Below are 17,323 nucleotides of genomic sequence, written 5' to 3' on the forward strand. Positions count from 1 at the left end.
TTTTGGAGAGTTTGCAGATGTTGCAGTCCATTTTTCATATATATTTTCACAGATGAACTTTGAAAGAAATTGCTTCCTAAATTATAGAATTTTTCAGAACAAAAATTGCAGCAAATTCTTCTTTTACCATACAAGTTTTACTTCACTTTTTCTGTAATGCAGATGTCCCTTGGGAAGGAAGTTTGCATGCTTCCTGCTGCTGTGAGACCCAGAAAACAGAACATAAAAGTTGCTTTTTGAATAACTTTTGGAGGTATCTTTTCTTGGAAATAATACAGTGAAATAGAACTGTTGAAAGCTGAATGTATGAAAATGTTCTGTGGTACCAAGCATACATTTTGTTGTTTCCCTAATAGGATTTAATGGAAACAAAGTCTTTCTATTTATAAATTAGTTCCTAAATCCTGTCTGAAATGGACTAGATAGTTTTGGCAAGGTATGACATGCATCTTACTGTCATCTGAAACGATTTTGAATGTATAAGACTTCTTGAATGTATGAGCCTTTTAGTTTTCAATGTAATTGTTATTATTTATAAAATACTAAAAATGGCTATTACACTGAAACAAAACCCCACAATTGTCCTTTTCTGCTTACATTTATTTATTGACTCTGTGCTTAAATGTTCAGCACAATGGAGCAGCAGTAATGCTGTCTAGACAATATATTGGTTGGTTGTCTGTGATATCATCTCTTGTCAGAGAAGATGTCTTTGTGTGGTAAAGGCATGAAATTGTATGGCTAGACATTGTAACTCTGAACATTAAAAATGGTCTGATGTGTATGTATTATATATTATAAGCACATAAAATTGCTTTTGCAAGTCTGGTATTTTAGTTAATCCCTCCCTTGTGACCTTGATTGCTGGAATAAAGAAAATTAATCCATCAGGTTGTGTATCTTGTCAGTGTTGTATATCTTGCATCATCTGCCTTAGGTTCATCAGCAGGGTTTTTCTTGGATGTACAAAAGCACAAGTTATTTTTCCCTCTTTGTGGATGTGAACAGTGTGCCAACTTCACTGAAAATCCAGAACAGATCCCGAAAACAAACTTTCTTAAAATAGAAATTCTATTTACCCATTGATAAGGGTTTTTTTAAAAAATAAGTGTAACCATTTAAATTTTGCGTATTTCCTCTTCCCTGTTCTGCTTTGGAAGTTCGAAGCAGCTCCCTTTGACTGTCAGTCAGGTACCCCCAGCAGGGGCTGTGCCTACCGCAGTTAGGTTTGGGGTGTAGGGTTTTGGTGGGGAACAAAATGTTCTGGTTTGGGTTTGGTTTTTTTTTTCCTACCCAGCATCACCTTTCTTTTGTGTTTTCTGTTGACATGCACACAAGGAAGGCAGTTTCAAGCGGAGGTGAAGATTGCTGGTGTTGAGCAACTGGGAGACAAGGAGGTTGATGATGGGAATGTGCTTTTTCAGATCCTTGAACAGCTTTGAAGAGGAAACCTTACTAAAAGTTAGGCCGCTATAGTTAAAATTGGAACATCTCACTCCAGGTCCAGGCTGTGACATTCCCGTCCTGTGGGTTTTCAGAAGCCTTGTCTAGAACAGAAAGTCAGGATGTTTTAATCTGTATCATTATAGAAGTAACTATTTTTATTTTCATGGATATGATTATTCTGACTTAAACCAGGCATCATAAAAGAATTCAAGTAAAGCCATATACTAGAATGCAAATCCTGTGCAGACGTTACATTAGCATAACTATGTTAGTTTAAATTTGTATGCTGGGTCACACCTGTATGACTTGTCATGTAGCTGAGTCCTTAGTCTCCATTTGGCTGTGGACTTTGAGCTGCAGATCGGTGGAAGTCGGAGCTATCTGTGCTCATCTTGCTCCTCTCATCTTCTAAGGCATTTCCTGCTGGTTACGTATTCTGCAGAGAGACAACCTTATTCATTGTCAGAGTTCATACCAATGGTGACGGAAGAGCTCCTGTTTATAGGCAAAGGCTACTCTGAAAGACAGGATACTGAACTAGAACATCTTTGATTAGAAGAGTCTTTAAAATTACAGTAGGCTGGCTGTAGTAGGAGTCTGTCTTTCCTTACCACTTGCCACTAATCACTTTTACTTAAATGCAGTTCCTGCTAATCCTATTTTCCAGGTAGTGTTTTGAGGTCTGATGTTCCTACAGAGCACAGTTGTACTGATTTTGTCAGCCTGGTATCTAGTTCCTTCAGTTGAAAGATCAGTCTCCATATGTAATCTAATGCCAATTTAAAATTCTGTTTCCTGTAAAAAACTTGAACAGAAATACGTAATCTTTCCAACAGCTTTTAACTCTGAAATGCAAAATGTCCAACTAGAAAAGCAATTTTATAGTCATTTTTCTCTCTTTGTACAGAGTCCTCTGGGTTTGCTAGGTGTAGCTTGATTAGCAAACATTCTGGGGTTTGTGATGCTTCTACGAAGTCAAAAGCATTACCACAGCAGCCACAGAATTTTTCCTTGAATATGTTTCTGTAGTCATGATAAAAGTGTGGTTTGGTCTATAGAAAGAAACATTAGGATCAAAAATCTCAGATTGCATTAGTTGGTGATGAAGATATTTTTCTGGGTTGAACTGAAGATGTGTGGTAAACGTTGAAATTCTAGTGACATAAGTCCTTGCTTCAGTGTCTTTGTTTTTCGTTGGTCTTTTTTAATGCTACTGCTTCACTTTTTGCTCCTTACTAGATCATTAATTACAATTAATTAATTATCATGTCAGTTGCACTTTAAATGCATAATGATACAGACTCTCTAAGGTCTCATTACACTAATGTTACCGCTAAGTATAAAACTGAATCCAGTAGAACATCATTCTTTGAAATGCCATAGGTTGTTCATGGTAAAATAAGCAAACTTTATAATTTGACAGCTCTGAAATTATATCACATGATAAAAACTGCATCATTTTTTAAAATTGCATATGTTTTGCAAAGAACACAAGGCAATTCTTTATTTTCTTTTAAAAACATGCCAGGTTGCCTTGTAGTTAAGAAAGCTCACCCATATTTTTATACCAAAGCAGTGACCTGTTAAAGATGGACTGAATTAGCTGTATATTATGGTATTGGCCAAATGGGTTGTTGGCCTCTTTTCTGGTTATCTTAATTTCTTTAAGTCTATGTCACTTTTAATAAATATTTTTCCAGTACCACAGCCTGAAACCAGCTGTTCGGCAGATGCTCTGCATTGTTTGCCTAGTGTTCGAAAAGCTAGTATATAGGTTGCATGTCTCCAGTGACATATGGAGTCAGCTCGCACTTGTTTGAGCAAGTAGTCAGCTGTCGGCTAATGGATCCATTAGCTAACTTTCCACAGATATCCTGTCTTCATCATTACATGAATTTTTAATAACTTTCTATCATGACTTTAGTTGAAAGTTTTTGAAGACATTTGTTTCACACTTGAGAAGTGTGGATGCTTCTTTTCTTGACAGAAAAAAAGAAATACTTTTGCTAACACTGAGCAGTGAAGGTAGAGTTACGGAAATCTTGAATTTTTTTTTTTTGTCTTTTTATTATCAATTTTGACTCTCAAATTCTTTTTTGTATTATGTAGCATGGAGGGGTGGCTTTTTGTTTTTTTCAGGCAGGAGAATATTTGCAGTCTTGCTTTATCTGTCTAGAAAGAGGCTTGACTTGCTTGTTCTTTTAACTTGACTCATCATACTGAAAAATTACTTGTGTGCTCTTTTTGGCCATATGTGTACAATTTCAGTAGTCAAAAGGAATGGAAAAAAAGAAATGTTGCAGCCTATCCTTCCCCTTAGTGACTTTTCTTTTGCCCTTCCTCTTGCATTTAGTTCTTGCATAGTTTAGTACCTGGTTTAGTTTAGAGGTTGAAAAGAGAACAACTGCCTAGAGTGTCTTTCTCGTTATGGCATGTCAGAATGGCTACGTGCGGTCGTCGTTTCTGGCCTTACATCATGACCAAGTCTCCAGAAGCATCTGGGCACATGTTTTATCATACCAGAAGTGAAAGATGAAAAGAGTACCTCCAGTTGGCCCCAAGGTTGGAAAGTCCTCATTTTTCTTGTGTTGTTTTTGGTTTGCCTGTTGAGTTTTTGGTGGGTTTTGTTTGTGTGGGCTTTTGGTTTGTTTTGTTTTCTAGTGAAGGGGTTTTAGTACCAAATTCATTGCAGCAAGTGAAACAAATGTGAGGCTCTCTCAGCTTTAGGTCTTCAGGGTTTCAGTGGCTAACACCTAGCCCTCAAAATCTTGATGCTGGTGGGTAGAGTAAGGGGAGGAAATGAATATGGTGTTTAGAGGCAGTTGCAGACTGCTTTGCTCTGAGGCAGGTGGCTGTTACAGATTGTCAGTTTATCCACCTGTGTTAAAATCACCTCTTTCAAAGAAAGCTCTAGCATCTTCCTTCAGGGCAGTGGGAGATAATTCTTTGTGTCCCAAGGAGAACCAATGAGTAGGTGACTTCTGTAACTATCAACTGGGAAGAGCAAACACGCACTGGATGAACAAGTGGTTCCTTTGTGACACCCACCTCTCAAACCTGGGTGGATGAGTCTGCAGACACCCCGAGTTGTTGGTATCCTGGGATATGATGGCTCTTGAGGAAAAACTTAACTTTTGTGGGCTGGTAGGTCATCCTTCTGAAAGGAAAGCAGAAAAATACAAGACTTTACTGGACACACTTTTCAATTGTTGCTGAACAAAGCTTTTCATGTGATCCAGCACTGCTATAAAAAGCAGTTGGGAAGAGGGCAGCATTGACTTTCTTGGAGATCTCGTTTGGCAGAAGGTTGATTAAGGATCCTCTGGCATTGTTTCAGGTGTTTGTAGAGTATTGAACGACAGTGAACTTTTGCCCTTTGTGTGACTTCCAAAAATCCCAAGTCAAATTAGATGTCTCATTTGATGAGTGTTTCCTGGAGTAATCATTCTTTCATTGATTTTTGTGGGCAATCAGCTAACTTTCAGATGTCCTTCTAGTAGTCTTTCAACTGCTGTTTATTCCTGAAAATCTTCTAATATATGATTTTTTTTTCACCTAGAAAGCAGAACAAAAGATCTGTGCTTTTTAGTCCATGGCTTTCTGGATGTGGTTTCCTGATAGACCTCAAGCAGGCTGACTCTTAATCCCTTCACCAAACACATGGACATGCTGATGAAAATCAACAGAAGAGTATTTGTTTCAAAGAAAGAACAAGATGCTAAAGTTAATCAAGTAGTTTTATTCAGGCACTAATCTTGTCTAAAATAATTATTTAACTAATGGGAAGTCAGTGGCTTTGGAATAACCTACCTTGGGCCAGTGTTTCTTTGAATAGATGGACTTCTACAGAGCAAAGAGGGACTTGTCATATGTATCTGTTTCTAGAAAGAGTTCCATGCTTCAGAAGGAGTGCCATGAATTTAAATGACAGAAATGTATTCCTTTATACTTTGTTGCTGGTCAAACAAAGGGTGATAAAAATAGTTATGAAGTTATTTCCGTTACATACATTTTTTCATAACAAATGCAGTACCAGAATAATCAAATCCAACATTCCATACCAGCTGCTTAGGGATTTATTTTTTTTTCCTTATTCAGTAATGTATTACAAGACTAAACAGTAATAAGTCTTTGGGTTTTTCCCCCCATAGGGTGGGCAATCATTTTTCCCTTCCCAACCGCTCAGTCTTGGTTTATGTCGTCTTCCCTCCCCTCATTCTTCTAATTTCTCCTTATAAATGCATATGCAGTATTTTGTAGTAATTTCCACCTACTTTTTTGCTTTTAAAAGTGAAGGATTTGCTTCCTTAGTTTTGTTTTGTGGGTATGTGGCTATAAAAGTAGAGCTTTTAAATTTTCTCTGCGATTTCTGAATGGCTTTCTATTTGAAGTGCTGATTAAATCTCTGTTGTTAATCTCATTAACCCCTGAAGGAAGATTACCTTAACAGTGAAGTGGCTGGGGAGGGGAGAGAGAAGGGAGAGGCTATTTCTCTAGAATGAGTTCAGGTCTTCAGTAAGGGCTTTTCTTTGCGGCACTCAAGTGTACTAATGCTAACTTCTTGCTGCTAACCACAGCTTGTGTGGGTGAGCACGTAACTGTCAATAGCAGTTGTAAGTGCAGTGCAGGGTAGCTTTGATATTGGCCATTTGGCCAAATAAGGAATACTGTGGACAGAATCCAGCAGTTTTACTGGACTTGGGAAGTGGTTTCATTCATTCATTCAGTCAGTCATTCATTTATTTATTTATTTTAAATCTTGAAGTCTTATCAGCGTGTTACAGGTTAACCAAATGCCAGAAGCAGGGGAGGAAAAATATTTGTGATGAACATTTAATCATAGAAATGTCCATACATTTCCCTTTTAATCTACTTTATTAATACAAATAGTGTGCTGGACTTCCCAGTCATGCATGATGCTAAAGTTTCAGCCGAAGGCAAGGAATAGGTTCTGTTATCAAAGATATTTTTGCAAAGGTGATTGGAATTTTACTCAGTGTTAGCAAAAAACTTGTTTTGAAAAGTCAAAGAAATGGGCCTCTGAGTAAAGCAAGCATTCAGCATAGGCAGCCAAATGGCAAGAAAAAGAAGTGGCTCAAATTACAGAATCTATTTGTAGTGGTAGAGAGAGTAAAAGGATGTGACTGGGCATTTGATCGACTTGTATCATGAATTGATAACTGGCTTTTCTACTGCAGAGTGTAAGGTGCCTTTTGTAAGATATTTAGACACATTACATTCTTCATGCATGCAGTTGAGTCTTGTTCCATTAATGTCTTTGCACAATTAATAAATGGGCAATAGTAGCATCAAAAATGGAAAAAAAAAAGTATTATGTTTGTGATGATTCGTTATTCTGTGTAAAACTCTCAGGTGAAATTTATAAAAATGCCTTTATTTGACTTTGTTCGTGCTTGTTTCAACACCAGTAATTGTTTTGTATTGCAGCATTAGGGGCTGACTTGGCAGGGTGAATATTCTTAATCTTTATGAGCAGTAAATTTCATATGGTGTTTTATCAGCTATGGACTGCCTTCTTTTCAGTAACTCTGATTCACAGTTTGTGAGGAAATTAGAATATCTTTTCTGTTGTAATGGTTGGTTATACAGAGGGTATTAATTTCTCTCAGTGTGACTTATGTTAAGATAGTATTTGTTTAGAAAGATTTACTTTATTCCTTTTTTTTTTGTGCATAATAGTTAACAAGGTAGGAGGGAATTGAAAAGGAAAAAAATAGTTAAACACACAGTGGGAAAGACTCTTTCCCTTACTGTTATTTAGACCATGTGAAACTGTTGTTGTAGTTACCAGAACACTTGTTTTATTGCTTTCAGACTGGTTTTTGTGGTGGTGGTTGGTTGGTTTATTGCGGTTTTCTCGGCTGGTTCATTAGATAATGTGGAGCAGCTGATTTCCTGGTTTTGTGGAGGTTTCTCCTTTCGAAGTTAAAGTAGATTTTTAACCTTTCCCCCCCGCAAGAATACAATAATTTCATGCCAGACTAGCGCTGCATCTAGTAGAGACTCCTGCTTACTTCCTGATTTGTTTCCCAGCTGAGATAAGCCAGAGAATGCCTGCCATCAGTTGTCACCACCTGATGAATGGCAGGTGGTGATTTCTTAAGACTCAGTAATTCTAATTGTTGGTGACATGTCTCTTCTCTGATCAGTTGCATCAGCAGGAAACAGGTATCCCCCTAGTAAACAGCTCTGGCACAGTGGGAGCTGGTGGCAGTCTTGGGTTGTCAGCTATAAATTGTCACCTGTCCTGGTGCAGTTCAGTTTCTAAACCACTGTGGATTTTATAATTACTCTTATAAATTATTTTTCTAATTCTAGTTAGACTAAAGCATGACTCTCTCCTGTGGCCATGAATATCCCAGGTTTGGCTTTGAGCTTCGTTTTGGGGGGCTGGCAGTACATGAAAACTTTTCTCTACATCTTCATATGCCTTAGTTGTAATACCACCAGCTGGTCAGGACTGGATGGTACAGGTGCTTAAAAAAGAAAGTGGGAATGCTCCACATCTTTTCTTTAATTGCTTTGAATAATTGACTGTGGATTTGTCACATCAGTTTTCCCTTCAGCCTGCTATGGAAGTCTTCAGTGTCTTTTCCTCACCTCATCTGTTGCCCAGTTCCCTCTTTCTCCCCCCTTCCGTCTCTTTTCTCTTTCACCACTTGCAGTCCACCAAAGAACTGGGATGAAGAATAATCCATATGTGCTGCTAGTATGTGACGCTGTAAGGGAAAATAATTGGGTCTTCTCTATTCTGGGAATGGCTTAGATTTTATTCCAGATCACTTTCATTGGAGTTTATAGTCTGCATGTGTTAGCAGTTGCTGTGGGTTGTTTGGTGCTTTTTTAAACAGTAATAAATCAGCATTTTTTGGTAACTTTTTGGGAATCCTCTGTGTTGATTATCAAAAGGCACAACATGGAGATTAATTCTTTCTTGGGTTTTTTTTCCCTCTCCTCCTCACAGAAGCAACCATGGGGTGCATCAAAAGCAAAGAAGATAAAGGTCCAGCCATGAAATACAGAACTGATAATACTCCAGAACCTGTTATTTCCCACGTCAGCCATTACGGATCAGACTCCAGCCAAGCAACACAGTCACCGTCAATAAAGGGATCAGCAGTTAATTTTAATAGTCATTCCATGACTCCTTTTGGAGGGCCCTCAGGAATGACACCCTTTGGAGGAGCATCATCTTCGTTTTCAGCTGTGCCAAGTCCATATCCTAGTACTTTAACAGGTGAGTGTTACATAAAATGATGTTGTTATAATTTATTATTAAAGCTTGACAGTCATATTAAAAAATAATATGATCCCTTGCCACACATAAATAAATTGCAAATTTAACATAAATTATCTTTTTGGGATTTCTGATTTTCAGTATCTTTATTACTCAGATAATAATTCAGCCCATATTCGGCAGTGACTGGCTTTTGGTTTGGAGGGGGATTACGATCACAGCACAGAGAAACTTAAGACTTATTAAAAGTAATAATGGGAATAGTTGATCAAATTGTGTTAAAAGCTCTAGGTTGTTGAAGGAATGCACATGGGATAATGGCCATTAACTTTTGGAGAGAGGCGCAAAGTGAAAAACACTTCAAGTTCAGAAAATTGGGGGATTTTAACGGATTTCAGACTTACTTGATTAGCTGTAAATTACCTATATTAATGCAGCATTGAATCTGTTCATTTATAAAGGTAAACAGAATATGCAGTATATTCTGTGTATTTTACTATATGAACAATGTGTGTGAAACAAATATCAGAATTCTTACTGTTGGTGGCCATATTAAATCCAAAGTTGAAAATGTGAAAATAGAATTTACAAGGCGCAAAGACCTTAGCTGAGATTAAAATATTGTATCTTCAGAGAGTTTATAAGCAGCATGCACATTTGGTGTTATAAACCTACCTTTATAGCAGAGTCTTAAAACTTCATTACAAAAATACTGATTTTGTGCACATGGCTAGTTTCAGTACTTTTGCTAGATATTTTTGAGAGGAAGCTTTAACTTTTTCTTTGAGAGAGAAGAGTAATTTATTCTAGAAAATTTTCACAGACACTTCACAAAAACCAGCAAATAAATCCTTACTAGTCTTATTTCTAGTTTTCCCACAAACCCTTAATGGTAGCAAATTACAGTGCTTAAATGTTTGCCTCATTACAGTGGCATTTAAAATCTTTTAAACACAAGAAATTTGAGATCCATTAAAACCTACTGTGACCTTGACAATAAGTAATTCAGGAAACTAAGTTGACAGGTAATGATCACCTCATATTCCCAGTTTGGGAATCCAGTAAAAATCAAATAATTAAAATGAGTATCTATTCTGTCTCAGAATTTTGACTCTGCTCTGAATCCCTGTTTTGGATGAACATACACAGAAATGAAATAAGGGCAGCATTTCTTTTTATTCATTATCTCCACTGAGGAAAATTTATTTGGCTTCACCTCCCCCAAGAATCTCTGTGTGTGTCTTCTTACTAGATCTGGTTCTTTGTTCACATGGGAGCCTCCATCAGTGTGTGCAGGCACTCCTGGGCTTTAACAGACATGAGGGAAGTAGCCCCCCACCAGGTACCACAAACCTGTGCTGCAGAGACCAGAAGGGATGTTCTCTTGCCTGTTCCTATTCCTACTGGTAGTTAAGCATGTTACATCTTGGATCAGAGTTAACAGGAAAGATTTTGCATGAGAAAAGATAGTCTAATTTCTCATTAGTGTGAATTCAGTTATCAGCAGATATAATTTTGCAATCAGGTAAAATGATGCTGCGTATGTAATTATGCCTTATCAGTTTGTAAAGCCAGCCTGTCCACAAACACACACACTTGAAAAATAAATAGATAAATAAGAAATACACCAGCAATTCCTTGTTACATTCAGTACCAATTTTGAGATCAGTCAAAATCGAATGGTTTTGTGAGTGAGCAAGATGACAAACTTCATCTAGCTGTAAGCTTTTTGTATTTGTGACACATAAAACACTGGGTTGCATTCTGTGGCCCTTTGATTTGCAAGAGAGGAGAATAGATGGGCTTGTTGAACAGGACATAAGTGTTAGTAGTACTTAGTCCTTCAGTGATGTCTGACAGAAAGATGATATGGTTGTCATTGTGGCCTGTAGTGAGGCTGAAAAGAGTTGGCCTGTCTTTTATTCCTCTAGAGCAGAAAAGGAAAATAAATCTGAATTAGTCAACACTGCCCATGTATTACACATTCTCAATCATCAGATACTTTGAATTCATAGAATGTTACTGAAAATCAAACAAAACTGGACCACTGTTCTTGCCTTCTAGGAAGGTATGTAAACACACTCATGCTGAGCAAAAAAGCAAAGTCTCTCCAAAATTACTTCTAGATAAGAGGATGGGAATACCGGCCCAATGAAAGGATAACCTTTAAGGGAAAATGTTATGACCACAAATAGCTTGAACGGCTGAACTAAATCACCTTTTGGTGATTCACAGAGAAAACAGCTGCAAGAGACTTCAAAATCATTTCAACAGTATCTGTTTGTTTAAGTGTCTCTGTGCTGTTGCTGTTCTCTGTAAGTACTTTATTATTATTTGCTATGAAATAGGTAACACTTGTGTGTGAGCATAATAAGAGATTTTATGATAGCTGAAGTGTTGAAATCAAAACTTTCCAAGGACTGTAAAGTAGCTTTTCCAATTATTTATTTAAAAATAATTAAGAGTACACAAATATAGATAATTACTGATAATTCTCCTATTGCATGGTTTACATTAGAATCCATTACTTTTGGCTAGTGCTCCACACTCTAGAAAAATTATTCTGTCTTGTTCCCACATTAGTATCTTTCTAGATGTTGTACAGTTTGTTTCCAAGTTCATCAAGGCTCCCAGTTTCTTTATGTACAGTTAAAAACTTTTGTGATATTGTGACATAAGAGTATTTATTTTCTTCATCTGCTGAAGAACTCTGTGAAGATGGTTTATTTCCACAAGACTTGGTTTCTGTTTGTGCGAATGTAGTATGTATCCCCACAATTTCCTTGCTCTGTGTAGCAGTTTGTGTCATCAAAATAACACAGCGATGTAGTAATGCAGGCAAAAATCGATAGAATTGTATTGATTTTTTTTAACTTGTATTAGATACTGTTAGCTTCTGGGGAAGATTCTAATTAATTTTCAGTTTGTAAATCACACTTCCCCCTCCCCCCCTTAATTACTCTGACCACCTGTGGGGATTTTTTGTTGTTTTTTTCCTTGAGGAACTGTAAATTCATTTCTGGCTGATACCTGCTGAGAGACTGTAATCAGAAGACAACTCTAAATCAAATTAACATATTTAAATGATTAGAAGCTCTTATGTCAGGAAGTGTACATTGCAAAAGAATATTCGATGTAGACAATACCCATTTCATTATGTATTCTTCCTTTCTGATCACTGTCATGTAAATTATAAGGTCTAAAATTAGATGCAATCTGAAATCAGATGCAGCATGTTTCTGTTGCTGGTCTTCCGTGTATATTCTGGTACATACATGCGCATGTTAGAGATGTAATATTATACATTTAAAAGTAAGTTATTGCTGAGATTGTCATTATGCTTCCCGAATGTTCATTAGACTGTGAAATAGCATTTCTAGAGCTTAAAAAGTCTTTATGGATTGCCTGTCTGCAGTTTTCTATTTTAACTTTCTCCTAGTTATGGTATGTAGTTCTTTATTTTCACTTGTATCTTTTACATCTCATATAGCCTGCTTTCCTTTCCCTCTTTGTCTTTTAGCCCAGTTTCATAGATTAGTCCTTTTAACTACAGTATAAGTTTTCCTATCATAAGTATAGGAGCTTCCCTGCCATCCATCTCGCACACATTTGTGGGACACTGTTGTGGTTTAACCCCAGCTGACAACTAAGCCCCACACAGCCGCTTGCTCGTTCACCTCACAGTGGGATGGGGGAGAGAATCAGAAGGGTAAAAGTGAGGAAACTCATGGGTTGAGATAAAGACAGTTTAACAGGTAGAGCAAAAGCCACGTGTGCAAGCGAAACACGGTAAGGAGTTCATTCACCACTTCCCATGGCCAGTCAGGTGTTCAGCCGTCTCCAGGACGGCAGGGCTCCATCATGTGTAATGGTTGCTGGGAAGACAAGCAGCATCACTCCCAACATCCTTTCTTCCTTCTACCCCCAGCTCTGTATGCCGATCCTGACACCATACAGTGTGGAACTTCCCTTTGGTCAGTTGGGGTCAGCTGTCCTGGCTGTGTGTCCCCTTCAACTTCTCATGCACCCCCAGCCTGCTCATTGGTTTGGTGGTGTGAGGAGCAGAAAAAGCCTTGACTCTGTAAGCACCATTTAGCAATAACAAAAACATCTCTGTATTATCAAGACCGCTTCCAGCACAAATCCAAAACGTAGTTCCAGCTATTATGAAGAAAATTAACTTTATCCCAGCCAAATCTAGCACAGACATGCTCAACAACATGCCCTGTACCAGAAGCGGGATGGGTAAGCAAATCACTTGGAGTTGGTGGAGTGGAGCTGCTTGTCCTGTAACATCACCTCGATCCTTGTTTTCTGCTATTGGATCATCCTCAACAAGGGTCTGCTTTGCTGATCGGGGAAACTTGATGGAATTAAATCATTAGTCCTAAAGGAGAGAAATGTTTTTGTCCCCAACAGAATACTTTTATTTCTGGCTCAATTCCATGAGTGGATCTGATGTATTTAACCTCAGAAAGTTAGGAATAAATCAGTTATAATTATGTTCAACAGGAAACTACTTCTGTAAAAATTAGTGTCTCAGTTCACCCTTGTGGTGTTGTAGGATCTTCTAGAATTGCATTTCTTACCAAGAAGCTGGCTTTTTTTACTGGTGATGTGCTGTGCAGGTTTCTGTATATAACTACTCTAAATATTAATGTACTTCCAGTGATGTATTTAGTTGCCTTTTGTGGCGTGAAAGCATATTTTTAGGGTGTTTGTTTATAGACTTTCTTCTGTTTTAAGAAATGAGCTGATCATTGATCCAGCTTTCAAAATGAGATGCAACCTGGAGTGTTTAGTTGCTTCCCAACCAAAATTGATAAGCTGTTTCACAGACAAGTCCTTAAATCAAGTGTTTCAACATTATTGCTATATCATACAGGTTCTTTTTCTTTTTCCTAAGGTGGTGTTACTGTATTTGTGGCCTTATATGATTATGAAGCCAGAACTACAGATGACCTTTCATTTAAGAAAGGTGAACGGTTCCAGATAATAAATAACACGTAAGTGTTCTCATTCACAGACTTCATTTGATAGTTGTTGGGTATAAGTAGATCCACACCTCTTCTTGAAATCTGTGTATCCTATTTCAGTGAAGAGCAGGTTGATTTTTATTTATTTATTTTTTTCTTGGATGCAGATGATGCTCTAACAAGCATGGGGTTAAAATATCAATATTGGTAAGACAGTACCCTTCAAGCTGAAGTCAGGGTTTGGATGTAGGTGTAGAACTTTAGTGACTGGGGCGGCCCCAAGCCTCTCCTCCTCAGTGGGTTGGGTGGCATCCTTCCACTTCCTGCTCCAGCAAGACACAGCTACCCACTCCAGGCAGCAGATACAAAGACACATACTGTCCCATCCCAGGCTCTGCACCTTGCAGATTCCCTCTGACAGTCTTCTGTATCTTCTGGGTAAGCAAGCACATTCACTGGAGGTGAGTGTGCAGCCTGTAGGCAGGGACATCTCACCATGGAAGTGGGTCTAGCTGGCCTCTGCAGTAAATCCACGCTCAGTTTATGAGTAGTTTGCTGTTCTAGTTCAATTCCAGCAGTGTTACAGTACTACAGCCTGGTTTCTAGAAGTCTCCTGAAAATGAAATAATTTGTTCACCTTGGAGATTTCTTTACACTCAGCTTTGGGCTGCAGTAATAGTTCTAATCCATACATGCAGCAGTTTTGATTTGTCCAGGTCTCTTAATTTTATTAGCTGATCTCCTGCTTCCTTTATGACTCACTGTCAGCGTACAGGTAGAATGATGTGGGAGGGGCAGGTGAAGACTAGAGAACTGGGAAGTTTCTTTACCCATGTCTGCCATAAGACATTTTGTTATAGATTTACATTTTGCATATATTGATAAATTCCTTTTATATTAAAAAAGTAACCCAAACAAACAAAAAAAAGCAACAAAACCAAAATCCAAATCCTTAAAATTAAGAATTCCACTAAGAGGCACTTGTGTTGCTTACAATGAAAAGAAAAATGTATTTAGGTGCAGCACAAACTTACTTTAGGTACATTCATAATTAAAATAACATGTTACCTAAATTTAATGTGCTTCTCATATGTGAGGATGTTATAGGTGCTAGGGAATGATGCATTATTTATATGTGGAGGAGATAACTGATGTTTCATTGCAGAGAAGGAGACTGGTGGGAAGCAAGATCCATTGCTACGGGAAAAACAGGCTACATCCCAAGCAATTATGTAGCTCCTGCAGACTCCATTCAAGCAGAAGAGTAAGACATCACATCCTTTCAGTCTCTTCTTATCCATTCTACGCTTTGTGCCCTGTGGTGACACTATTCCCTTAATTCAGTATCTGTAACATGCAAGGGTAAGGTAGGGTAATACTACTAATTAAAGGATAGCAATGCTACTTGGATGATATCAAAACTGTAATTAGTAGTAAGTGTGAGATACACTCATGAAAATGTTTTATGCCTGTTGCTATATATGGGTTAAAGGAAAAAGGACAGGAGAATACAATAATGAAGGTAAGAATTGGGGAGCATACACTGTGATTCATATAACGCAAAAATAATGGGTTAAAGAGTTCATACACCACCAGCTCTAGTTTTTTATTCTTATTTTTCCTTATAGAATCATAGAATGGTTAGGGTTGGAAAGGACCTTAAGATCATCATTATGAGGGATGCCTCACACAAGACCATGTTGCCCAAGGCTCTGTCTAACCTGGCCTTGAACACTGCCAGGGATGGAGCATTTACCACTTCTTTGAGCAGCCCATTCCAGTGCCTCGCCACCCTAACAGGAAAGAATTTCTTCCTTATTGCTAACCTGAACTTCCCCTTTTAAGTTTGAACCCATGACCCCTTACTACAGCCCCTAATGAGGAGTCTCTCCCCAGCATCCTTGTAGGCCCCCTTCAGATACTGGAAGGCTGCTATGAGGTCTCCACGCAGCCTTCTCATCTCCAGGCTGAACAGCCCCAACTTTCTCAGCCTATCTTCATATGGGAGGTGCTCCAGTCCCCTGATCATCCTCATGGCCCTCCTCTGGACTTGTTCCAACAGTTCCACGTCCTTCTTACATTGAGGATACCAGAACTACACATGGTACTCCAGGTGGGGTCTCACAAAGGCAGAGTAGAGGGGCAGGATCACCTGCATCAACCTGCTGGTCACGCTCCTTTTGATGCAGCCCAGGATACAGTTGGCTTTCTGGCCTACAAGCACACACTGCCACACCTAATTCAAATTCAGTTATATCCTTGGTAGCACCTAATCTTATATTCTAAAAATACCCATTTGGGTGGACTATTATTGCTAATCTGTAATAACTTCATGGTGACAAAGTTGTTAGGCACTCTGTGGACTACTATAAATTGGGGAAATTATCTTGCTTTTGGTACCACTACTTCCTGTATTTATTTACAAAGATCCCAGAGCGCTTACAGAATTGCGTAGAGTTCCTGTGGGAGTTTTGACTTGGAGTACAGTTTCAGGTTATACTTGTTCCAAGGGTTTAATTGTATTTGTTGTGCTAGAAATATAAAACTCTGCACCTCTTGCTACAATATACAGACACGGTACTACCAATGAGCAAGTTCCCTGACATGTGATCTGCGCAATTCTGTGTTTGCTACTGCACTTCTGGGAAGAGTGCCTGATTTCAAAGTTTTTTCCCCAATCTCAAGCTGAGACTAGCATGTTGCTGCTGCTCTCACCTGGCTCTTTGCTATTAATAAGTGATGGTGGTATCAAAGATGTACTGTTATTTTTATGCCCTTGAATTTCACCTGCTTTCAAACTTACTGACTTCAGATTTTTTTGAAGAGAAGTTGAGGTTTGTTGGAGTTTTGTTTTATTTTAAATTATGCAGTATTTTATTTAAATTATACATATTGCCATTGCAGCTGCGTGGTGGTAAAATGGAAATGATAGCCCTTTGCAAACTAAGAACGCAAAGTTTCTGCAAAGCAAGTATGGCTCCTAAAGACTGGCAAAGCATGACTACTGCATTTGGAATAGAGTTCATTTGGTTTAGAGTTCATTTGTTAGCCCTAGGCCTTGATAGGGTTTGCAGGTTTTGTTTCAGGTTTGCAGTTACAAGAGCAAAAACAATACACAGCCCTAAGTTGCTAGGATTTTCTTTAAGGGATTTTTTCTAATCCTGAAGGTATTTTACATCACAAACTGCTTGTGACAAGATCCATATTATCCATGTGACTTTTGAATGATACCGTAATAGAAATGTTTAATACTCATAAAAAACCCCAAATATAACCCCTACTATTATTTTACAGGTAATGAAATAAAATAGCACTTTACAATATAGTTTGTAAATTGTAGTGGTCTGGGGAGGATGTGAGGTAATTAAGCAGGGTTCGAGTTTGCGTCAGTAAGATTATAGGTTACATCCAGACTTTCTCCAGTTCTAACTGCACATCTACATAAGCAGTCAAACTGCAAATACAATAGAGTAAGTTTCAAATTCCGAAGTGGTTACACAGGCCATTCTTTTCACAGACCTTCTCCTTACTTATATTTTCCCCCCACAAAACATTTATCCCACAAAGCCATTGTTTTGTAGCAGTTTCCAGTGCTACTTTTCTTCTCCCAGCATTCATGAAGGTTTCATTCATCAAGATTTAC

General features: G+C 38.1%; 1 protein-coding gene across 1 annotated transcript in view; it reads left to right on the plus strand.

Moving 5' to 3' along the window:
* Window positions 1-17,323, plus strand: part of YES1 (YES proto-oncogene 1, Src family tyrosine kinase) — a 49,239-nt gene that overhangs the window by 23,505 nt on the left and 8,411 nt on the right. Inside the window, exons 2-4 of the mRNA XM_061360464.1 lie at window positions 8,432-8,704; window positions 13,611-13,710; window positions 14,846-14,944. Of these exons, the coding sequence (XP_061216448.1) occupies window positions 8,440-8,704; window positions 13,611-13,710; window positions 14,846-14,944 (464 nt within the window). The 5' untranslated portion in view covers window positions 8,432-8,439. The remainder of the gene's footprint in view (window positions 1-8,431; window positions 8,705-13,610; window positions 13,711-14,845; window positions 14,945-17,323) is intronic.

This window comes from Neopsephotus bourkii, unplaced genomic scaffold, assembly GCF_033783945.1.
Source record: "Neopsephotus bourkii isolate Nb327-2 ecotype Australia unplaced genomic scaffold, CSIRO-AGI_Nbou_v1 NB_1027, whole genome shotgun sequence".
Lineage (NCBI taxonomy): Eukaryota > Metazoa > Chordata > Aves > Psittaciformes > Psittacidae > Neopsephotus > Neopsephotus bourkii.